The sequence below is a fragment of the Trichosurus vulpecula genome, chromosome 2, assembly GCF_011100635.1.
Source record: "Trichosurus vulpecula isolate mTriVul1 chromosome 2, mTriVul1.pri, whole genome shotgun sequence".
In the NCBI taxonomy this organism is placed as follows: Eukaryota; Metazoa; Chordata; class Mammalia; order Diprotodontia; family Phalangeridae; genus Trichosurus; species Trichosurus vulpecula.
Genome location: NC_050574.1, coordinates 329128094 through 329153038, shown reverse-complemented (window position 1 = coordinate 329153038; position 24945 = coordinate 329128094). Strand labels below are relative to the sequence as shown.

The 24945-nt window shown below is 43.2% G+C and overlaps 1 protein-coding gene across 8 annotated transcripts in view; it reads left to right on the top strand.

Moving 5' to 3' along the window:
* RUBCN (rubicon autophagy regulator) overlaps window positions 1–24945 on the top strand; it is a 74841-nt gene that overhangs the window by 35732 nt on the left and 14164 nt on the right. For 2 of the 8 annotated variants that reach the window (XM_036744670.1, XM_036744666.1), the window contains exons 2-12: window positions 7185–7338; window positions 13354–13437; window positions 15162–15321; window positions 15932–16038; window positions 16742–16898; window positions 17458–17760; window positions 17848–18000; window positions 19325–19369; window positions 22664–22759; window positions 23504–23619; window positions 24288–24489. In XM_036744670.1, coding sequence (XP_036600565.1) covers window positions 7300–7338; window positions 13354–13437; window positions 15162–15321; window positions 15932–16038; window positions 16742–16898; window positions 17458–17760; window positions 17848–18000; window positions 19325–19369; window positions 22664–22759; window positions 23504–23619; window positions 24288–24489 — 1462 coding nt within the window. In that variant the 5' untranslated portion in view covers window positions 7185–7299. Of the gene's footprint in view, window positions 1–7184; window positions 7339–13353; window positions 13438–15161; window positions 15322–15931; window positions 16039–16741; window positions 16899–17457; window positions 18001–19324; window positions 19370–22663; window positions 22760–23503; window positions 23620–24287; window positions 24490–24945 lie in introns of all 8 variants that reach the window. The other 6 variants (XM_036744663.1, XM_036744665.1, XM_036744669.1 and 3 more) reach the window with 3 other exon arrangements.

Genomic DNA, 24945 nt, shown 5'->3' with positions numbered 1-24945 from the left:
TGAGTGTGTATATTATTCCCTCCTCAGGTCAAATCTGATAAGAGCAAGATTCACTCATTCCCCCTCACCTGCCCCCTCTTCCCTTCCTACAGAACTGCTTTTTCTTGCCACTTTTATGTGAGATAATTTACCCCATTTTGTCTCTCCCTCTCTCAATATATTCCTCTCTCACCCCTTAAATTAATTTCTTTTTTTTTAGATATCATCCCTTCATATTCAAGTCACCCTGTACTCTCTGTCTATATATATATATATGTATATTCCCTTCAACTACCCTAATACTGAGAAAGGTGTTATGAATTACACACATCTTCTTTCCATGTAGGAATGTAAACAAAACAGTTCAACTTTAGTAAGTCCCTTATGATTTCTCTTTCTTGTTTACCTTTTCATGATTCTCTTGATTCTTGTGTTTGAAAGTCAGATTTTCTATTCAGCTCTGATCTTTCTATTGAGAAAGCTTGAAAGTCCTCTATTTTATTGAAAGTCCATATTTTGCTTTGGAGCATGATACTCAGTTTTGCTGGGTAGGTGATTCTTGGTTTTAATCCTGGCTCCTTTGACCTCCAGAATATCATATTCCAAGCCCTTCGATCCCTTAATGTAGAAGCTGTTAGATCTTGTATTATTCTGATTGTGTTTCCACAATACTCAAATTGTTTCTTTCTGGCTACTTGCAGTATTTTCTCCTTAACCTGGAAACTCTGGAATTTGGCAACAATATTCATATTCAGTTTTCTTTTTGGGATCTTTTTCCAGAGGCTATCGGTGGATTCTTTCAATTTCTATTTTACCCTCTGCCCTAGAATATCAGGGCAGTTTTCCTTGATGATTTCTTGAAAAATGATGTCTAGGCTCTTTTTTTGATCGTGGCTTTCAGGTGGTCCAGTAATTTTTAAATTATCTCTCCTGGATCTATTCTCCAGGTCAGTGGTTTTTTCCAATGAGATATTTCTCATTGTCTTCCATTTTCTCATTCCTTTGGTTCTGTTTTATAATATCTTGATTTCTCATAAAGTCACTAGCTTCCACTTGCTCCAATCTAATTTTTAAGGTAGTATTTTCTTCAGTGGTCTTTTGGACCTCCTTTTCCATTTGGCTAATTCTGCCTTTCAAGGCATTCTTCTCCTCATTGGCTTTTTGGAGCTCTTTTGCCATTTGGGTTAGTCTATTTTTTAAGGTGTTATTTTCTTCAGTATTTTTTTGGGTCTCCTTTAGCAAGTTGTTGACTTGTTTTTCATGGTTTTCTTACATCACTCTCATTTCTCTTCCCAATTTTTCCCCTACTTCTCTTACTTGATTTTCCAAATCCTTTTTGAGCTCTTCCATGGCCTGAGACCAATTCACATTTTTCTTGGAGGCTTTTGATGTAGGCTCTTTGACTTTGTTGACTTCTTCTGGCTGTATGTTTTGATCTTCTTTGTCATCAAAAAAGGAATCTAGAGTTTGAGTTTGAGTCTGAGGAGTTCATTTTCACTGCCTGTTCATGTTCCCAGCAACTGCTTGACCCTTGAGCTTTTTGTCAGTATATGACTGCTTGTAGAGTAGAGAGTACTTTGTCCCAAGCTTTAGGGTCCAAGTGCTGCTGTTTTCAGAGCTACTTCTACTCCACTGTCAGCCCAGGCTCTGTCAGAGCAGCACTCCTCCTCCCCCCAGAACCGCCACCCAGGACTGCAATCCAGATCCAAGCAAGGCTAAGCAAGAGAACCTGCCTTTGTGCCCACAGAGTGCTCCTTGCACTCCCACTCTGATCCGCTGCTAGGTTCCTCCCACCGTGTGAGCCAGGAACTTGGGAAGCAGCTGACGCTGGAGCTCTGGAAGCAGCCTCAGGAGTTTCCTACTACTGCCATGCCACCACTGCACTACCTCCGCCACCCCCAGGGCTGGTGATTGGACTGCTCTGAACTCAATTCTGCAGTTTCCCACTAACCTGCTCTTTGGCGTTTGTGGGTTGAGAAGTCTGGTAACTGCCATAGCTCAATGATTCATTGCCCTAAGGCCTGTTTCGTCGGCTGACTCCCGGTCTGGTTTGTCCTGGTGTGTCCCACGCTGGGCTGCACTCCACTCTCAGCACTGTGTGGTAGACCCTTCCTGGCAACCATTCAAGCTCTCCTGGGCTGGAGACCTGTTTCTCTCTGGTATTTCGTGGGTTCCGCAGCTCTAGAATTTGTTCAGAGCCATTTTTTCAGGTGTTTGGAGGGATTTGGGGGAGAGCTTAAGCAAGTCCCTGCTTTCCAGCTGCCATCTTGGCTCTGCCCTCAAGGAACTCATTTCTTATCTTTGTTATTGATTGCATTGAATTTCAAGAGTCAGGATGACCCAGGTTCAAGTTCTGGCCTGTTTTCCAGTCCCATCTCTCACATGTTATGTTTTTGTGACCCTGAACAACTCATTTAACCTTTCAGTGCCCCTGGTAACTTTCAAAGACTAAACTACAAGACTTCTCTGCTTGGGCAGAGGAAGCTGCTTCACTAGGAGCTCCCCATGTCAAGTTAGTCACACAAAAAATGTTTCTCAAACACCACTCCTTATCACGTTGCTGTCCTGCTCAAAAAACATTACAATGGCTCACCATTGCCAGATGAGACTCAGCGCCTCTGCCTGACCTCCCAGAGTCTGGCCTTAGTCAGCAAGCCTTCATTAGGTGCCTGAGCTGAGAGCAAAGTGCAACGCTCCTAGATCTTACATTCTATCAGGAAAGGCAACGTTTGTATACAGAAAAATGTATGCATAATAAATACAAGATAAATATCACATCAATAAGGAGGGCACTAGCATTTGGAGGAACTGGTACTTGAGCTGTCTCTTGAGGGAAGTTAGGGGTTCTGTGAGGTAAAGGTGAGGAGTTAGTGCATACTGGGCAAATGTGCAGAGATGGGGGCATCATGGCTGAGGAACAGGGAAAAGTCCAATTTGGCTGGACTGTGTTACAGGAAGAGTGGTAATGTGTAGTGAATCTGGAAATAGAGGTTGAGACCAAGTTTTGAAAAGCTTTAAAAGCCAATCAGAAGAGTTTATACTTTATCCTGGAGCCTGTGGAGAGCCTCTGGAGATAATTGAATAGAGGAGTGATGCTGTCACTTAAGGAAAATCACTTTGGCAGCCGTATGGAGGCTGGCTTGGAGTGGGGAGAGACTTAAGTCGGGAAGACCAGTTGGGAGGTCAGTGCAATAGTCTAAGTGAAAAGTGATGATGGTCTGAACTAAAGTGGTAGCTAGAGCAAAGGGGTTGGTGTCAGAGGTAGCGTAGTGGTAGAAACCCAAAGATTTGGCAGCTGATTGGATATGTAATATGAGAGTAAAAAGTGGAGAATGAAGTCGAGGTTATGAACCTGAGAGACTGGAAGAATAGTGGTACCCTCACAGAAATAGAGAAATTCAGTATAAGGAGAGGGTTTGAGGGGAAAGATGAATTCTGTTTTAGACAGGTTGAGTTTGAGATGTCTTTGGGACATCCAGTTTGAAATTCTCCAAAGGCAGCTGGTGATGTGGGAAGCCAGAGAGAGACTTGGGCTAGCTATACGGATCTGTGCATCACCTGCCTAGAGGTGATAAATAAATCCATGAGAGCTAAAGAGATCACTAAGAAAGAGAGTATAAAGAAGGAAGAGGACTCGGGACAATTAGAGTTTAACAGAGTTAGATGCAACAGAGAGAGGTCAAGAAAGATGAAGACCAAGCCGGGAACAAAGGTAAGATTTGGCTTTTAGAAATCACGGGTAACTTTAGACAGAACAGTTTTAGTGGAGTGATTAGACAGCAGATTGTAAAGGGGGAGGAACTCGTGAAGGCAATGAGTATAGACAGCTTTCTCTATGAGCTTGGTGAGAAAGAAGAGAAATATAGGACAATAGCTTGTGGAGACAGTAGGTCTAGTGAACATTTTTGCCTTCCATTGTTGGTACCCACTCTTCCCCAGCTTGGTGCAGCTAGGCCAGTCTTCCCCATGCTTCCACCAGGTCCTTATACAAGTGTAATATCTGAGGCTTAGATATCTATGCCTCTGGGCCTTTTTTCACTATTGGACTGTGCTAGTATCAATATAGTGACTGCTACCTGAAATGTCCTCCCCCTTCCCTTCTGCTTATTTTGATCTGTCTACTTATCACTTAAAGGTCAAGCTTCAGTTGTGCTTTTCCACTGGGTTTTCCCTGAAGCCTTGGTTTTGGGTTGTTTTTTTTTTGGTTTTTGTTTTTAGAGGGGGAAAGGCAGGGCAATTGGGGGTTAAGTGACTTGCCCAAGGTCACACAGTAAGTGTGTCAAGTGTCTGAGTCTGGATTTGAACTTAGTTCCTCCTGACTTCAGGGCCGGTGTTCTACTACCTGCGCCACCTAGCTGACCCCCGAAGCCTTGTAATGGCAAGAAAACATTGCTCTTTCTTTTTCCCAGAATTCCTTTAGTGCTTAAAGTATGCTAATAGGCCTTAATAAATGCTTTTTGACTAATTCTTAATTATATTCCATCCTTGCCTGTGTTTTAATGAGGTCCCACTTTATTTATTATATGTTAATTACAAAAAGGCATTTGACTCGATAAAGGGAAATACTCTCAAAGGCCTCCTTCCTGTAACAAGCAATCTCTCAGTTTCTTAGACAAGTCCAACCATGGAGAGAATTCTGTTCAGGGACCTCTGATTGTTAGCACCAGGTGAGGAATAAAACAGGTGTTTGTCACTGTCATGGAACATGTCTTGCTCAAGGTCCAAATCAGAGGTGTCAGCTATGTTGGGCTGGATCATGCCTGAACCAGATTAAACTGTAATATTTTTACAAAATAAATAAAATTGCTTAATGGAGGAGAGTTTTGTGGGTGGTATAGATTAACAAAGAAAAAAAGAGAGCGTAGGTTAAAAAAAGAAACCATCTAGGTATTTTTAGTGGTCCTAACTCTGCCCCAGGAGAACAACCACCAAAGGCATTCTTTTGAAGATGCTCCCTGATTATAGATCTGTCCTTAAAAATTCATAATATCTAAGGAGTTTTAAGTTATAGCTTGTAGGTGGCTTGGTGGGCTTATGTAAGCTGAAGCATATATCTATTGATGACTTCTAGAAGTAGTAATAATTATAGATCTCATTGAGGAAGCATTAGAAAAGGAGGTGTGGCATCAAGGGATCACCACTGGGTAGTCTGCTTCTTCAGCTCATTGGGAGGATCCTCTGGAGAATCTACTGAAGAGTCACTCTGGACAAGCAGGCATAGATGGGGTACAGTCTGTACCAATGGAAGGTATCAACATCACAGAGGGGTTGAAGTATATTACCCCAACTACCTTGTAAGCTCCTTGAGAATAGAGAGCTATCATTATACTCTTACAAGTCTAACCAAGCTAAGTGTACACTGGCATAAATAAGCATTTGCCCAATTTTTGTGTCCCCTACTGTACATTAGCACAGCACTGGAAACATTGGTTGTTTTAGTCGTGTCCAATTTTTGGTGACCCCATCTGGGGTTTTCTTGGCATAGGTACTGGAGTGGTTTGCCATTTCCTTCTCCAGCTCATTTTACAGATGAGGAAACTGAGGAAAACAATTAAGTAATTGGCCCAAGGTCACACAGCTAGTAAGTGTCTGCGGCCTGACTTGAACTCAGTAAGATAAGTCTTCCTGACTCCAGGCCTGGCACTCTATCCACTGCGCCACCTAGCAGCCCTGACTGGAAACATAGTAGGTGTTCAATTATTTTGTCTGAGCCTGAGGAAATGTATGTGACCCTAATTATTTCCAATCATGTATATTTGCTAGTCTTGTCTACAAGGGGATTTTTTGTGGTTGAATTCCAAGACCTAATATTGATATAGGATTATACCTTATTGAATAAAGTATAACCTCCTGATCCTGGCATTCAAGGCTCTCTACAACCTATCCCAGTCAGCCTTTATAAACCATCACATACCCTACATGTGAGCCACATTAAACTATTCTTTCTATTATAGTCCTGCCCTCTCCATTCCTGGCATTCTGCCCTCCTGTCTCATCTATATCTCTGTTTATTAAAGTCCCTCCCAAGGCCTATCACTGGTACTGTGTTTTCCCTGAAGCCTCTTGATGGCAAGCAGGGTGGGACTTTTTGCTGTTTTTTTCTTTTGGAGTGCTTCTCAGCACTAAGGTAAACAAGTGCCTTTGATTGAATCAAGAATCTTTGATGACCTGCTTGAGTCACAAGAAAGCCTAAGTCATGAGTTTGAGTTGCATGGTTGTGATGCCCCTTGACCCTGAAGAAGTGTATATATACTCTGAGGTTAGCATTTTGCTTTGGGGGCTCATTTCATTGGAAGAGTGTTCCTGTGACTTGGCCAGACGAGACTCTGGGTAGCCATTAAGGAGCCTCCTCGGCTTTGAAAACCCAGATGTTGGTGCTTCTCTGTCTCTGGTAACTATGTATGTAATGTCTTGGTCAGACAGCTAGAACCCCTGTCTGTTGATTTGTGTTTGTTCCATTTATATAATTTCTGCTTGTAATTTCTATTTGTGTTTTCTCTGAAGTTCAGGGTGCTGACTTTTTCCCCTGAACTAAGTGAATGATATATGTATGCTTAATTAAAGTGAGATTGTAAACCTCTTAAAGTTTCTTTCCTTAGAAAAGCAGAGCAAAGAATCTGTGCTAGCAGCCCTTCTGTGTGCTGGTGTCATTGGCCTTACTTGTTACAAGTCTGTCTTGGCCTTCAAGGTGAAAGTGGGCTGTTCCTCTTCACATTTTTTTCTGTTATCAGTACTTAGGACCTCTCCTTTATACTCTTTTCTCATTCCCTGTCATCACAATTTTTGTGTACATGTATTTTTATCCTATTAAGCTCCTTGAGAGCAAGAGCTATAGTATCTGTCTTTGTATCTCCAGTGTCTTGCATCTAACAGGTGCCTGGTAAATGTTCATTTTTTGAATGACCTACCTTGTTAGATTGGATCAAATTAATCAAGATCAAATTAAATAATTGATATGAATACTTTTTATAAAGCTTAAAGCCCCATTCAGATACATGGCATTTATTATCAACATCATCATTATTAACAATCACCTAGGGTTGGATACAAACCTGACCATGTTGGAGTATGGCCTTAACAAGTTAATGGCAGAGATAGTGGCAGGTTGTGGGGCAGGATGAGGCACTCTGGTCTGTTGCTGGGCTTGAAGTAATCAGCATTTGGTATAAGGAAGCTTACCTATGGCATGTTTGATGTCATTACAGGAGGGAACACTGGAAGTTACTGAGTAATTTGAAGACTACCGTGGAGGGTTTGGTGTCAGCCAACAATCCCAACGTGTGGTCCAAATATGGAGGCTTGGAGCGACTTTGCAGAGACATGAAGGGCATCCTTTATCATGGGCTCATCCATGACCAGGTATGCCAAGACCCTTCTTGTTTACCAGCTACACAGAAACACTCATTGGGAAGAAGGGAAAATGAGTTACAATACAGGTGAGTTGGGTAGTATATATAGAGAAAATAGCCATGTAGGTCAATGAATCTGAGTACCAGGAAGTTAGTGAATTATGTTCAAGAGATCCTTTAGTTCAAAACTATGATTTTTTTGCTTCAAACCACAGCAATGAGGTTGCTATAATGAAAATACAAGACAAAAATATGGTAGAGTTGGCCCTTGACTTTGACAGAGTCCTGATTACTCTAGACTATGTTTGTATCTAATTTGGGGAAATTTCCCCTTTTTTGCCCTGGGACCAATCTAATTGAACTGAATGATGAACAGATTTAAATATTATTTGAGAGTACTTTCTCATCTCAGAATTTTAGATTCTCTCCTTGACTCTTTTTTTTCCCTCACTTCATAGTATTTTTTTCCAGTTACATGTAAAGATAGTTTTCAGCGTTCACTTTTATAAGATTTCGAGTTTCAAATATTTCTCCCTCCCCCTCCCTAAGACAGCAAGTAATCTGATATAGGCTATACATCATTTTAATCATATTAATATACACCACATTATTTCTACATTAATTATACTGTGAAAGAAGAATCAGAACAAAAATCTCCTTGACTCTTAGTGAATTAGAATCTTGAGTTTCTGACCCAAATCATTGTCTTCAAGTTAGTAAAGGGAAAAATTAGCCAGTAAACTGTTGGCATTTCCCTTGCCGAAGCAAGCGGAGTACAGACTAAAAATGCATTTCCAGAGCAGAAGGATGTGGCGAGGGGAGAATCAACATTCTTAGGTCTTGATGTCAGCCAGTTGCTCTGGAGACCAGCCTAGCAGAGTTCTTAGAGATGTTATTGGGCCCTTTGGCATAGTCACATATAGTTTAACTTTCTAAGGAACTTTTCTCCAAGTTATCAATTGAAAATTGATAAAGTGATAGAGAAAAGTTTTCAGTTCTGCTTTTTTCCCCTAAGGATAAACTGTCATTGGGTTAATTTTCTTTTATTCACACCTTAAATTTTGAAGTTAGATAATACATGGTGGCTACTCTACAATTCTTGGCAATAAGCCTTGTTACACTATGCTTCTTGGGGGGACCATTCCTAGGTAAAATTTGTGAAGTAAGTGAAAGGCCCCAAGATGAAGTGGATGGAAATCTGTTGGGAAGACCTGTGTTCAAACCACTGAATCTCTTAGGGCCCAAGCAACTCTGCAAAACTTTGAAGCTGTAGAGCAGCTATAAATTTCCATTGGTAGAGAGAGAACCTCTTCACTTTCCTTTCTGGGAAATCCCTATCATGAAATCCCAAGTCTATATCTGAGCACACCCAATTCCTCCCGCTATACACATACCCCCATATCCTTCTAAGAAATTGAAAGTTGTCTTTGATGTCCTCTAATTTCTTCATATTCGTCTTTCTCTTTTTCTCTCCTGTTCTCCACCTTTACTCTAGAATAGCCCTGCACAGCATATGGCCCACCAAAGGATTTTGAGTGGCTTGCACAAAATTTAGAGGATGTAAAACAGGCCCGCACAACATATTGCCCACAGGCCTCTTTGGCAGACTGCAAGTGGCCCATGGGATGTGTTGTGCAGGCCTGCTCTAGAACCCAGTGGATTTATATTGCTACCGGAGAGGTGCAGTGAGGCCTGCCCTTTTCTCTATTAAAACCTGTTCTTAACTATCATTTTTTAAAAGGTCTGATGAAATAATTTGCATTTAGGTCTCAATTTCCTAGGGTTCTTTGTATTTCAGTTGGTAGCAGAGCTTTGGAAACAGATGGGTGGATTTCTAAGGGTTGAGTTTCAGAGAACAGTATCAGTTGATAAGTGAAATATTTAGGGGTAGAGAGCAAAGTGAAGTGCTATGTGTGTCCCCCTCAGAACATATTACTGCAGTTAGGCTAGTTGTTAACTCCTCAGTACCGTCACATGAAAGCAGAATGTTTATCTCCTAACTTCACAGATAGACAGATAGAGGCAAGAGAAAGAAGAGTCTTAGAGATTTCGTTCATTTCTCTGCTGTTCCTGAACCAGACAACTTCCTTAGGTTCTATAAGCTCTCTCTATAAATTATCTCACCAAAAAACTCTAAAAGTGATTGCTGTGATTGTCATGAAATCTTAGAATATACCATTCTGCCTTCCATGTCACAATTTTATGTAGGACAGATCCTCTTTAGGAACAGGGAGCACTAGATCACATAGCACAGGTCCAACTCTGGAATGTCCAGACTTCAGAAATGATCTATTCCATTCATTTTGCAGGTAAGGAAACTGAGGCTCAGGGAGATTAAGTGACTTGTCCAAGGTCACACAGTGAGTGGTAGAGCCAGAGTTGGTATTTGACCCAGGTCTTTTGATTCCAGAATCTGTGTTTCACTGTTGAGAGTCAGTAATATAAATCCAGACTCTCTCAGTGAATACTTGTTAGATCAACGATGTAGATATCTCCCTCCCCATTTCTCCTCCCTTTGCCTTTCTCTTCCAAGTAGTGACATGATACCTAGTTCCCCTTCCTTTTGGATTCAGAGCCTCATTTTAAAAGCCTTACTCTCAGAATAGGATCTAGAAGTTGGTAGTTGATTTACAGTGAGAACAATACATAGATGTCTCCGGAAAGAAGAGGTCCAAAAACTACAATTCATCAGCAGGTTGTCACAAGGCTTTAATAATACAGAGTTTAGGCTAAGGCAGCAGTTCTCAAAGTGTGCTCTTAGGGACCCTTTCAGAGGGTCGATGAGTCCAAAAGTATTTTCATATTAATACTTGGACTTTATTTGCTTATTAAAATATTCCTTCCTTTTACATCTGTGTATCTGTGGGGGGGGCAGATTTTCTTTGTAAACTTCAACTAAAACAGCATTTATTACAATAGATTAGATGCAGAAGAAGATATGGAACTCTAGCTATCTTCTGTGTTTTCTAGCTTGGCAGACATTAAAGAAATCTGCTAAAATATGTAAAATAGTGTCATTCTTCTCAATGGTTTTTTTTAATACAGTTATTTTTCATGAAAATGTTATTTTTATTGATTTCAATTTCTGATGTGGTAAATGTCAATAGATATAGCAACACATCTGGAGTGGTTTGCCATTTCCTTCTTTAGCATCATTTTACAGATGAAGAACTGAGGCAGAGAGGGCTAGTGACTTGAGTATCTTGAGACTGGATTTGAACTCATGAAGATGTCTTCCTCATTCCAAGCCCTGTGCTCCAGCCACCATGCCACCTGCTTGCCCTATAGCTAAATAGATAGCAACAAAACCTCTTCAGGGTCTTCAGTAATTTTTTAAAATGTAAAGAAGTCCTGAGACCAAAAAGTTATTGAATCACTACTGGGCTGAGAGTTGCTTTAGATCAGATTAACCTTATGTTAATCAGTCAGTAAACATTACTGACTGGTATCTAGTATGTGTCAGACACTGTGCTAAAGTGCTGGACACACAAAGACAGCTAAGAAACAGTGCTCTCTTCAAGGAACTCACAACATACCAGCAACTATGTACAATGAGCTTAGACAAGATAAATTGGAGATAATCAACAGAGAAGATACTGGGTTAAAGGGTTTTGTCTCTTCTGTTTCAGGCTTATTTGAAGCTAGAAAAAGTAAGTCTTACATATCAGTTATTCAGGAGGATTTTTACCTTTGCACACTTGCCAAAGATATCAATTCTTCATCTTTATCATCTTCAGAAAGCCTGGATTTCTCCGCATGGCACTGTATAGAAAACTTACTTTGAGAAATTCTTTTTAATAAAATCAGGAATTCATGTACCACCAAGATTAGAGGATAATTCACATTATAAAATCATTTCATTTTACAAAATTGTTTCCATCAGGTGTTTTTTAATGACTTGCCCCAATTTACAAATTATTTTAAAATAAGTAAATGTGGTATAGTATACCTATAGACACATTCTCTCTGGGAATTGAAAGACTATTAATGATATCATTAACAAAGATGCCAGGGAAATCATTGGGTGGAGATTAAAAAAAAAATAAGACCATTTCCATGGAAATTGTATGTCTGGTTTGGTCCGGGGGAAGCACTCGGTTCTCTTCTCTAGGGAAGCTTCATGAAAGAAATGTGAGGAATGGAAGAAATGCTGGGTCTGGAGAATGAAGATTTAGGTTTTGAATCTTAGCTGTCATTTATTACTTGTGTGACTTTTGGCACGACAGTTGACCTCTCTGAGTTGCAATTTCCTTATCCGTAAAATAAGAGGGTTTGGATTTAATATATGTTTGATCCCTATCATCTAAAAATCCCATGATTCTTGAGGCTATGGTGGAAGTAATCATGTTTGTCCTGCTAGTTGGAAGCAGGACCTATGAGGTTCAAGAAATTGCTATAGAGGAGGCTCTGTGGCAGGTGGGATAAACAACGTGGGGTAGGTGCATTCTGGGCTCAGTAGAATAATGGGGCTAAATCTAAGAAGCCAGGTAAGTGTAGTCCGGGATATTCAGGTGAAGGAATTTGTTCATCCTGCTGTAGTTGTGACTGATGGATAGTGGGACCAAGCAAGTGATGTCACAGGCCCAGAGGCCAGCTGCTGACTCACTCTCAGTTCAGTCTAATAAAAACAGTGTGGGTGTTTCCCAAGGAAATAATCGAAATACCCAGCAAGTCTGTGAGTGGCACCACATTGAGTGAGTGGCACAACTGCAGTGGATACCCAAAAGAAGATCCCTTCTCTCTCTACCTCAGATTTCACCATTTGAAACACAGGGAGGAGACATGCCATGCGGTTAATGTTTATTAGTAAATACACTGAAAATATTCAGTGAAAATGACGTGGTTAATGCAAAACATTAGTATTATTTTTACTGTTGTTAATAATATCTTTGAAGTCACTTTGTCTACATGTTGAGAAATATATATATCATTTCATGTAAAAAAATTCCTAAAATCAGTGCTAACTGTAAACTGAGCAAAACTATCTTACCCTTCATCTCTAGACACAAAACTTAAGTACAGTCCAAGAAGGGAAACTTCTAAAAGATATAGGCCAACTCGTTGCTGCTCCATATTTCTGTCCAAGTTCTCTGTCAAGAGTTTTGTTTCCCCTTTCATTTCCTCGCTAAAGACTAAGATTTTCAAACTTCTTCAAGTTGCTGTATCATCAGAAAACTATTCTGGCCATCAGGCTTTTAGGATGCAGAGGGAAGGGAAACAGTCATACATCCTACTTAGACTTCCATTGTGCTCTCAAGTAGCCTTTCCAGAGAAGCACTAAGAGCTTAAGGAAAGCTGTGGCCTCAGGGGTCCTTCCTGGGAGCCTCCCTCCCTTCTTTCCCTTTCCCTACTTCCGAAGAAAGAAAACTTTCTCAGTAACACAGGCGGGAAGTATCCTAGGTCAGGGGTATCAGAGGAGATTAGTCAAGATAGAACAGGATTTCCTAACCTAAATTTTTCCTCTTCCTTACAAGAAGAAGCCAGCACAGAGGAGCCAAGTTATTTCCTCAAGGTCATCTAGTAGCAGTGCAGGGAAGGGAACAAATTCCCAGGGCAGGTCTCTGCCTGTGTGGCTTCTGGCCTGGGATGAATGCCAGAAACTTGACTGTACTTGGGTGTGATTCTGTGCTGCTTTGCTGTATCCTGCCAAGTAGGCAGAAGAGACCAGTGTCAACATATTTGGAGGCCTTTCCCATTGCAAGACTGTTAGATCTTGGACTGCTAATCCATAAAAGCAATCCTCCCAAACTCAAGGTGACAAGGGCAAATGTGGTTCTGCCTTTGGTGGCTTAGATCTGAAGTGCGGACCAGTTGAAGCTTTCTCTCTGGTTTTCAGTTGGTGTTGCCCACCACCTCTGAGAATAAACTTTTTATAAGCCAGCAGGCACGTATGCACCTAAGGTATAATGTAAGATGTCCTTGGTGGTACAAATGAAGGTTATGCCTCTTGTTCTCTCCTGGTACATCAACACTGTAGCTGGCATGGAGCCAAGATGGTATCTCACTGTATGTGTTCCCTGGACAGGTCTGCTGCCAGCAGAACGATTACTGGCAATTTGTGAAGGACATTCGGTGGCTCAGCCCTCACTCAGCCCTTCACGTAGAGAAGGTAAGATGTGAATTTGAGGAGACGTTTGGGCATGCTAGAGGTAAAATTTTATCATTCAAGTGCCTACTTATTCTTTGGCCTAAGCCGTGGAGTGAGTGTGTATGTGTTTATATATGGAGGAGGTCTTGGGGGTGGAGAGTTCTTATTAACTAAGTAGGGTAAGACTGTCCTATTTCCTAGAGAAGAACTGGGCTTGGGGGAGGGGGAGAGTGTCTCTTTTATTTTGAGCAGTAGAAGTGAAAGGTTTGGCATATGTGACCTCCAGGTTTTCTGACAGCTCTAAACTTGTGGACCTAGGAGCCACATTTATGTGGCTCATTTATGGGCCCTCACAGAGAGCTATGGGAAAGGAAGGGAAAGTTTCCTTTTCTCTTTAGTGAGGAGTGGGATTAATGATCCCTAAGGTTTCCTTTTAGCTTGAAAGCTATGATCCTGTGACCTAAGGAATGCCTCTGACTTGTTAGAATGGAGTTTGTGCGTAGAGGAGAACAGTGAGGGATTGCAGAATCCAGGGCTGTTGGCAGCAGGTTGTCTCTGAAACAACATCAGGAAAGAAGGGCAGGAAAAGCATTAGAGCATAATTTTGGTAACTGTTTAAGGCAAAGTAGCACCGGGAAGAGAGGAAATGGCAGGTTTCCAGAAGCTCCCTCTGCCTGGTACCAGGTTAGGCTACACATTTGGCTGTGACTGTGCCATTGCCTGCCTCCTCCTGCCTGTTTTTGAGCATAAGCTGCTGATTGCTGCAGTAGAATAATGGCAGAGAAGGTGAAATCCCCAAGATTTTCCTCGGACTGAAGTTAAAATGTGGCCCTAGTCCTCTCGAAGAGAAGACGCCAGTCCTGCTTGCTCTTACCTGGTGCTCTTGTCCAGAGTCCCTTTATCTGTTCCCTCCAGCATTTCTGAAACATCCTGCTGGGGAGTCCTTAACTCTGCAGGGACTAGCTAGCAATGTTGACTATGTGAATTAGTCCACTGGCTTAGACTTTCCTTGCGGGTAAGATAGGAGGGGGGAATATCTCCAAAGTGTGTAGGTACATCATGAACTTTTTCCTCTTCTGGAACTGTTTATGTAGTTTTGACTGCTTCTTCCCTCCCTGGTAGTTTCTGCTGACTCTAATCTGTCATTTGTCTGAGATGTTCCTCCCTGCTCCACCCATCAAAGCCTTAAATTCAGCCCATTCTTCTAGCCTCTTAAGATTTCTCTGGGTTTTGCTGTTGGCTGTCACTCCCAGATCCATGGCATTGGCAAGTCAATCAATGCAAATGAACAGACTTTTTTTTCCAGCACCTGTTAGGTGCAAGAAAAGAGGCACTGTGGAGACAGAGCTGATCTCAGAATCACGAAGGTCTGGGTTCAAATTTTACCCCAGATGTGTTCTGGCTGTGCAGTCCTGGACAAGTCACTTAACCTCTGAGTGCTCCCAGGCAACTCTCTTGAGACTAAAAATTGCAGAGCAAGTGACAGCTCTCTACTGGTAGAGGGGCTTCCTCGTTAGAAGACCCCTGTGCCATTGAAATTGAAAACGAAAAATGGTAGAGCTGGAAGGACCTTTAGAAGCCCTCTTCACTGTCTCCCTGTTCATTGATTGCCCCAGGGACTTTTAGAGGCCGTGCCTTTTCTCCTTCCATTCAGTTCTGAGGGTTCTGACAGCCCTTGGACTTTACATGATGCTAGATGAGGCTTTTAGCCCTAACGCACGACTTGCCTGCTGTCTGTCTCTCAGTTCATCAGCTTGTATGAGGACGGTCAGCGGAGCCCGGACGGCGTGAGGGACCAGGCCATTGCGGAGCTGTGGTTGCAGCACAGTCTGCAGTTCCACTGCCTCTCTGCCCAGCTGCGGCCCTTGCTGGGAGACAGAGAGTACATCAGGAAATTCTACACAGGTGGGCAGAGCCTGTGAGCCTTTCCTTCCTCCGCCCCACACCGTGCTTTGCCAAGTGCTCTTCGTGATTTCCAGGACAGTGGTTCCCTTATCTCCATGTCAGATAAAGGGCATTTCTTGGCAGAGCAGTGTTGCCAGCTCTCCCTCCTTTCCTTGCCTCTCATCTTATATAATAGGACTAGTGTTTTGCCATTGCAGTGCCCCCCCTCCCCTTCTTGCTCTCTCACTCTTGCTCTCTCTTGCTCTTCCTCTCTTGCTCTCACTCTTGCTTTTTCTAGCTCTCTCTCTCTTTCTCTCTCTCACACACAATCTCATACACACTCTGTCTCTTGCTTTTCTCTTTCTCTCTCTCTCTCTCACACACACACACACACACACACACAAACACACATTCTCACACTCTCACACGCCTCTGATTGCCAGCCTTTTATGCATATGTTCCTGATTCCCCTTCTCCCTTCACAAATTGACTTTGTTCCTTCGAGGCCCATACTCCCTAGTCTTCTCTTGGCTAGAGAACTGTTTCCTGTCCCCCTCTCTTCTCCAGTAAGTCAATGGGGAGGCCATGGATGGTTCCTGAAGCCCCTCCTGGGTTGCCTTTCTCTTTGTAGATGCTGCTTTCCTGCTGAGCAGTGCTCACGTCACAGCCATGCTGCAGTGCCTGGAAGCAGTGGAGCAGAACAACCCCCGGCTCCTGGCTCAGATCGATGCCTCCATGGTAAAGAGGCCAAAGAGGTGTTAGACACCTCATCCTGTTGCAACGTGCTTTCATTTAGGGGTTGAGGAGCTGGAGTGGAAGGGGAAAACCCCATTTCCCTCCCCCACTCTGTTTTTGGAAAGTAGAAATGTTAAGAGGTGGGCCCTAGGGGTGAAGAGTCTGGGGACAGGATTGGTTTGGGGTCTGCTTTCTATTTTGAAGGATAGAGTTCCATTTAAGAAGAAACATTGGGATTCTGCAAAGGTCTCCCATCTGAACAGACCCTTCCCCAGGGAACAGACTTTCCTAAAGTCTAGGTGGAATAAGTAATGTATCCATCGTATGAATGAAAGATGTGAGTTACAGGGTCTGTACTGGTTTCCCTAAATCTATCATATGACCTAGTGTTACATGTGATCAGTTTTATCCTTCAGGTATTGAGAACATTAGGTTCACTCTTGTTAATCAGGGCCTCCTGGCCCTCCTACTTGGTCAGATGCTCCTGAACTGACCAGTTAGAAAGATTCTGACAATGAAGGTCAAGGTTCCCCAGATTGCTAATTGGAGAGGAGGTTGTACTGCATTATTTGATGACAAGCTCAGTCTGCAACAGAATCCTGAAGCCAGAAGTCAGCTTTCTTTAGGAGACCCCAAAACTGCTGGGTCTGTATGCAGAGCTCTTCCTTTAGGGGCACCGTCCGTGGCTTCAACCTTGTCTTTTCAGTTTGCCAGGAAGCATGAGACCCCGGTGCTGATGACCAAAAGCCAGAGTCTGACAGCACTGCCTGGCTCGTCCAATACCCCTCCTGCCAAGTACACCCAGCATTGTTATGTTGGCTCCTTCTCTGGCCCCTACCAATCTACCCCCATTCCCATCACAGGTAAGGAGGTTGGGGAGGGGCGCCAGTGATTTCATACTCCCCCTCACTCTGGTGGGTGGAAAATATGGGGGGGGGGGTGTGTGTGTGTGTAATCTTCCAGAGCAGCCCAGGATAAGTAGGACAGAGAAAAACAGTGAAAAGAGAAATGTCTTTTAGAATTTTCCTGGCTTTATTGCCCACATACCCAAGAAGGATTTGTAAAAAATGATTTTCATTCCACAAACCTTTTCTCTTCCAAAAAAGCTCTGGACTCAGAGTCAGAATCAGTGAATTCTGATTCTGCCATTTATGATGTATGTAGCATTGGGCAAATGATTTAACCATTCTGGGCTTCTGATTCCCCTATAAAATGAGGGGTTGGACTAGATGACCTCTGTGATCTATTCCAGTTCCATAACTTTACTGCGATCTACCTTCTCTAGGCTTCCATGTCTAGCCACAGGGTTGGGCATATACTACAGCTTATATAAATACAAGTGGATTGCCGGTTCCTTTGGTTGTATGAGCGTTCTACTATGTAATACCAAATTACTCTCTGCTTCTTTTCTTTGTACCCTAGACAAAAGACCCACTTCATTCTCCCTCTCTGGCCCTCCACGGAAACCTCAAGAAAGCAAAGAGCCTATTGCACTGGCAGGGGACCAATCCTTCCGGGGCTCCTTACCTTCTCCTTCTGCCGTCTCAGCATTGGCCAGGGATTCACCACCCTCCCCAAACGATATGAGCTCTAGCGCCCTGACCAGCCCCAGTGAAGAGCCTTGGACCAGCAGCCAGGATGACCCCCAAAGTGATGCCAACGATGGGCCTGAGTATCTAGCCATTGGCAACTTGGGTAGTCGAGCCCGAACTGCCAGCCGTCAGGGTAATGGCGGCAGCACCAAGAGTAGCAGCTCTAACTTATTCTCTTCCAGCAGCTCCCAGAAAGCCCATTCTCCTGCTTCCTCCGTAGGAGAGCAAGAGGAAAGTGGTCAGAGCCAAGTGCCTGGGGTCCTTCGTAGGTCCAGCTTTTCAGAGGGCCAGACGCTGGCCGTTTCTGGCGGAGCCAAGAAGAGCCACACCCGTTCACATTCTGACACCAACATAGCTTCTAGGGAAGTTCAAGGTAACGAATGGTTAATTCTCAGTCTTGTTAAATTGACATAGCCAGGAATCTCTAGATTACACTATTGCTGATGGTCTCATAAGCATAGTCTGGGGAAAGGAATGTTTTCTGGTCTACCCGATTCTACAGGTCTTTGAAAATTATTATTCTCTTCCTTTATCATTGTTTCTAAATGGATTAAAAAGCCTTTCATGGGTTCTCTTCCCTTGATCTTGAGCTATATAATATATATATATATATATAATACATATAATATAAGCTAGAGCTCCTGGCTATTGGAGTTAAAGAATTTTAAGCCTCCCAACCTCTTAAAATCGGAGAAACTACCTCCGTGAACTTTAAGAAAAATTTCACTGAATTCTTTCTTCCAGTATTTCCTTTGCTCAGGCTAGTTTAGCACAGAATGCTGTCTTGAAAACAATCCAATGAGACATTGGGGTTTGTTGCTGGAGAACAGAGAGTAGAGAGGTTAGGAGTAGGGGAAACCTTTGTGACCTAGTAAATGGAACTGAGGGGGCCGGCTCCTCCATTATTAGTTCTGTTTGGGTGGCCGTGGGGCAAAAGGGTCCTGACTTCCTGTACCTTCCTCATGTAGAGGCCATATGGCACTGGGAAAATGGAGTTTGCCATTGCCCCATCATCATCATCCTCCATGGGCCATATGGATGTCTAGCGGCCCTGTAGTGGGTTTCCATTGCAATGGCATTCTCACATACTCAGAAAGCTAACATGAACCTTTTGTGCTTGAAACCACCCTTGGGTGGGGAAGGTCCCTATTTAGAAAAGAAAGGACAGGAGAAGAGCCCTGACCGACAGCCGGGGCTAGCTTTGGTTTCTGGTGATATTCTTACAGATGCTAAAGGTTTGTTTCGTGGAGGTTAAGAGATGGGGACTTCATCCTCAGCTGCCCACATACACAGTGATTCCTTTGACCATGTTGTTAATTTGGCTGATCCGGAGATGTCTAAGAAAAACTCTGAAAACAGTCTTTGTCCTGCTTACCCCCGGTGACAGCCCCAGGAGTAGCTGGGCTGTTCCTCTGTTCCAGAATTCTTGCTAGTCCCTGGTACCTGCCCTGCTCTTGCTCACTGGCCTGTGGCCATATACTATCCTCTGCCTCCTATTCCTGAATCCAGAAGGATGCAGAGAGAATCACAAAATTCCAGAAACAGTATTAGAAAAGGGAGCCAGGGAGGGCTTCACCAGCAGGGTAGAATGTTCCCCTGGGATGGTGAAAGATGGTATGTGGTAAGTAAAAGGGGCTCTCTGTCTCTCTCACTGTTATCTCTGTATTCTTTCTGCCTTCCTTTCTCTCCACCTACAGAAGGCCTCAGGAATATCACCATTATAGTTGAAGATCCTATTGCAGGTTTGGGAACCAGTCTTGCTCTCTTCCATCTTCTCACCTGCACCCATTTCTTTGGCCTGACTCAGAGCCTCCCTTCACATTCTGGTGTTAAATCAAGTCTGGTTATTTTGGAGACATCTTTGCCCTTCTCTTCTGTTAAAGTCTTTATGGGCCTAAGTGCTGGGGATACACGGAAAGGCAAAAAACATTCCCTGCCCTCAGAGAGCCCACACTATCTAATGGTGGCTAGACACTGTGCAAACAGCGATATATACACACAAGGCAGGCAGCCTCAGAGGGTAAGGAAAGACCTCCTGCAAAAGGCTGGCTTGGAGCTGAGTCTCGAGAGAAGAGGGAAACCGGGAGGCTTGACACCAAAATCAGCCTGACTGACCTTTAAGGCATCTCTGCCCAAGTTAAGTGCTTCAGTCTCTTGGCAGCCTCTAGGAGGAGTCAAAAATTATCCACACTATTTTTCCCATGGAAATTGAGAGATGTGAATCATCCAGAGATTTCACAGTGGGTTGGGTGGTACAATTTCTCAGAGACTTACACCAAACCATAGTGCTTCTCTTGAGTTAACACCAATGTGCATTCTCCTTCCTCTGACCCAGAAGCAGGTGCTGCATGTTCTTTACCATCCCCACTTCTCTTTGCCCTTTTATCCATTTTCCACCACTGTCTAGTCTGTGGAGTTGGTTTTTTTTTCCATTTCAGCCACCGCTCAGGATTTTCTCAGTGAAATAAGTCTTGTTCACGTGGTCTTTACTATGGTTGTTGAACAAACATTAGAATTGTGTCCAGTGGCTTCTACTCAAGTTTAGATGCCACATTTTAAAGGGGGCACTGGCAAAACAGATAGAAAAGATTCTGAAAACCATGTCCTTAAAAAGAATCATTGGAAAAAAATAGGTATACCTAGCCTGGGAAGAAAGTCTAGGTGGAGATGTGATAGTTGTCTTCAGCAGTGGAGTTTTTAATATATTTGAAGAAGCCATTCCCTTTGTTGTGTGTTGCTCTGTAAGACAAAATTAAGAATGGAAATTACAAGAAGGCAAATTTTTAGCTCAACTTAGAAGAGAAACTCTTAACTGTAACAGTTTATTGGAATGGATTACTAGTAATAAGGTCCCCATTTCCCAGATAGTAAAAATTACCATCTGCCAACAATATCGGAGAGGGACTTTTTCTACTACATTGTAGGTTGATACTTTCCAGCTGAAAATTCTGTGATTTCTGGGTCACTGGGCATTCCATTCCATGACTGCCTGGGCACAACAGACTAACAAGTACTTATCTAGTACTGACCTCAGCAACATGTCTTTGTTACATACTCCTGGCCTTGCCATTCTCTCCTTACTCTGGTGTCTGATGGCCAGGGACACGCACAGCCTGACCAATGTGATCCTTTAGCGCTCAGAGCTGAAACAGTACACCAAGGCCTCACCCAACCATGTGATAGATAGCAGGCCCTAAGTAGAACAGCTGACAAGTTGGTGTCCGTTGTCAAAGAGGAGAGTTGGATATCACTTACCCTTACTCCCCTGCCTGGAACAGCCTCCTTTTCTCTTGGCAGCTGTGGCAGGTGAAAGATGAAATGACTGAGGAAACAAAAGTTTGAGCTTCTGAGCATATTGATTTATTAAGCAGTGCATGGCAGTTGCCCAATAAATTGGGACCAATAGCCTCCTCAGCTTTAGCACTGTACCCTGAATACAGGGGGAGACAGATGTTTTTATACATTTAAAAACAATTAATCAAATAAAACCAATTAATTAAAAGAAAACAGTGAACCAGAATACAAAATTAGATAATCTGATTTCTAATTGGAGAAAAGCTTAGGGACTTTACAAGTTGGGAGAGGGAGATTGAACATGTGCAATTCCCTGAAATCAGGAAAGGAGGTGTCCCACCTGACAAAGTGTCTGTATTTAATCAAAGGAACATGGAAATGATAACTGATTGATCAGTATGGGGCCAGTTTTCAGATAAGACACATGGGTTGCTTGAGATGTATAATGGCGAGAAAACTTCTTGCATCAGTCTTAGGATCTGACTGCGTGTTTGGTCAGCATAGCCTAGGTCTTTAGCTAAGGGTCTCTAAGCAGTGGGTAGAGGTGGTCCCAGCCATGTAGGGATAGGTACAGACAATTAAAATAAGGTTTTCTCCTAATCCCCAGAATTGAATAAACTTTTCTCATAGGACAGAAGTTGAACTAGACCCACAATTGAATAGAAAGGGAACTGAACAAGCTCTAGAATTGAGTCACAAGATGGAGTTGGTGTGGTTCACTGAATTCCCACAACGAACCACTTGCTGTCCTGATCTCCATGATTCCTCACAATCACAGGGCACACTCTTTTCCTTTTCTGGCAGAGAGCTGGCCATGACAACCTCTCTAGAGCACCAGAACCTCCTTTCTTGCATCCACTCCCATTGCTCCCCATAGCCCTTTTATGCCAGGACAACAAGTGACCAGCTTTTGTCACAATTCTGATAAGGCTGGGTACAACCAGTCCTGTTTCTTTCACTTGGTATTTACAGCCATAGCTTTTTTTTTTTTTGACTTGAGTACTTGGTGATATTGCCTTTAAGGCCACTGCTTGATTTCTTTAACGTAGTCCAGGAATGGTTTTAATTTGCACGTGTTAAACTTTCAGTCCAGTATAAAATAAAATTGAGTGATCATTGCAGACCTCCTTGTAACTTTGCAATCTCACATTCAGGAAAGATAAGAAATTTGAATATGTTTGCCTTCCTTTGGCAGTAAAGATAACTTCTGAAGGCAAATGCGCCCTAAATTGAGGATGTTATGAGGGTGGGTAGTCCTTATTGGAAGACAGGTGAAATAAGTTGAGATTTGGGTAAAAAAAATTTGCTTTGTTTTTTCTTCCTGCATGTACTGAGACAGTCTAGTGGCTCTCTGGGTATTCCATTTCTGACGTCTTAGTGAGGAGAAAATGATTTTGTCAATACTGGTCCTTAGCAAGAAATCTCCTAGAAACAAACAAACCAAAAAAAATTGGGTAAGGAAGAAAAAGACAGTGGGATAGTAGATTCATAAACCCCTTTTGATTTGCTTGTTTCTCGCATTCTTATCCACTCTTGCTACCTTCTCTTCTTACTGTTGGAGACCACTTGACTTGGCTTCGTTTCTCATTTCCCTATGTTCCTGGATTGTTCCCTGTATCAAGAGAAGTAGGGATGGATATATCTTAAAGACTTAAATTCTAAATGTGAAAGGGGATATTTCTTCGCTGTTCACCCCTTTTTTCTGTCTTTTCTCCCCTTTCTGGTATGCTGACTGATATCAGAATCCAGAAATGATAGCTCAAAGTTGAAAGCACCTATCTCCTCCTCTGGCCGAAACAGTGAAGTCAGCATTCCCAGCTCTCTGGACATGGAGCCTGGTGAGTGAGTGTGCAGGGTGTCAGGAAAGCCAGGACTGAGGGGACAAGTGGGGTATGTCTTGTTTGTTTCTCTCTTCATCTTCTTGCTTTTGCACCGAACCCCCTGCACTCTGGAATAACTAAGCTCTGTAGAAAGTACATATTATACGGGCTAACTTTCGCTTTTGCCTCTCCTGATTCTGGTGCTATAAGTCATACTTTTCTATTACTTTTCTTTCCTGCTGCTCCTTCTCGGTAATTCCCTCCTCTCCCTCTGTTGGCCCTTGTGTTGCTATCTGATGGTCTAGATGGGATGGCTGACATCTCCTGCAGAGTCAGTGGGACCTTGAAGATGTCCTTGTGGAGGCCTTGGTGAGGTGACTAGAGGCTCCTAGTGACAGCAGGGGTAGGACCATATCCTTTCCTGATTCTTAGCAGAGGAATTTGGGGTCGGGGGTGGAGTTCCTATGTTTCAGGTATAGTCAGTGAACTGATCAGGCTCCATCTGTGGGGCTCCCTGAGGGCTGGCTGTCTGCAGTGACCTCACCAAACTTTCCTACTGAGAGTTTCAGTGAACTGGACTTCCTTAGGTTTAGAGGTACTCCCACAGGAGATAGAGACTTGTTCCCTCCAACTTGGTTCTGTTGCCCAAAGAAGGCTGGGAGCATCTTTGCTGTTCCAGATACTTCATTCTTTGACAAGCTGGCTCCAGTGATTTGTGTCCCCGTTCAGAGCTGACCACACTTCTCCATTGTTCTTTCCCAGATGGTAATCAGTACCTATGCTCAGGGGAAGGCATGTTCCGAAGGCCTTCAGAAGGACAATCCCTCATCAGTTACTTGTCTGAACAGGATTTTGGTAGCTGTGCGGACCTGGAGAAGGTAAAGAGGCTCAGGGGTTGAAGAGGAGGTGAAAAAGGCTGGCTTTGGAGGCCGTGGTCCTCACATGAGTCTCCCTGTTTTACCCCACACAAACAGAAGCTAGCTCAGATCCATCCCTGGGCAACTCCAGGGAGCCTTTCTCTCTGAATCTGAATAGTTCACCCCTGATCTTTTGCCAGAGAATGGACAGTGAGGAGTTGGGTGTGTCATCTGGTCCCTTGATTCATCACTTAAAAATGCTCTTTTCAGACTCCCTTCCTAATTGCTTTGATACAAGTCATAGAACAACAATATTCACTCTTGTTTGTGTAAGTCTATAGGAAGGACACTGCTGTGTAGGCCCTAGATTCCCAGGAAGGGTGCTCAGGCCACTGCCATGACTTTGGTTTCTGCTGGAGTTGGTGCAGGAAGAGGTGGGCTTTATAGAACCAGAGGGAAGGGAACTGCTTTCAGCTGAGGTGGAGCATAGCTGCCCCGTGATGAGGGCAGAGAGAACTTAGGAAAGAGTTTTTCTACTGGTCAGCTCTTTCTCTGGTAGCTTCTACAGTGTGATAAGCCAAAGCAGCGAGTGTCTGGGGACGCTAGTTTTCAAACGTTTAATCAGTGGGACCTTTAACATCCCTGGCTCTTCACCAAGTAACCTTCTTTTGGTACCTTCCCTGTCCTAGGAGAATGCCCACTTTAGCATCTCAGAGTCCTTGATTGCTGCCATTGAACTAATGAAGTGCAATATGATGAACCAGCACCTGGACGAGGAAGAAGATGACAGTGATAAGGAGATCCAGGAACTGAAACAGAAAATCCGTCTTCGGCGGCAGCAGATCCGCACCAAGAACCTTCTCCCTGCCTACCAGGAGACGGAGCATGGAAGTGAGTCTCTGTGGTCCAGTCCCAGGTTGCCCTTGCCTTTTCTTGCCCTGCCCTGGTTTAGTCTAGTCCGTTGGGGACCTGCTGAGTTGGTTTGGAACATCATACTCCCACCAGGGGCTATTATGTTCCTATATGGTATTCCTCTCCATCATCTCATCCCCCTACAAGATGCAGGATGTTAGGCTTGACTTAACAGGGTCTAGCCTGTTTCTCATCAAAGGAACTACTACTCTTGTCTTAAGTTGTTTACTGTGTTCCCATGGGTGATTTTTCTTTTCTGCTCTAAAATATGCTAGGGTAACCCTCTTGGAAGCCGAGGTTACAAGGCCTAACTTACATTGTTTACACAATAGATTCTCTGTGGATTCTGAGATGACAAACCAGTAAAATATTTTCATTTTTTTATCCTGTTTACCAGTTAGGGTTTTGCTTGATGCCTCTTTTTGAGTTCCTACT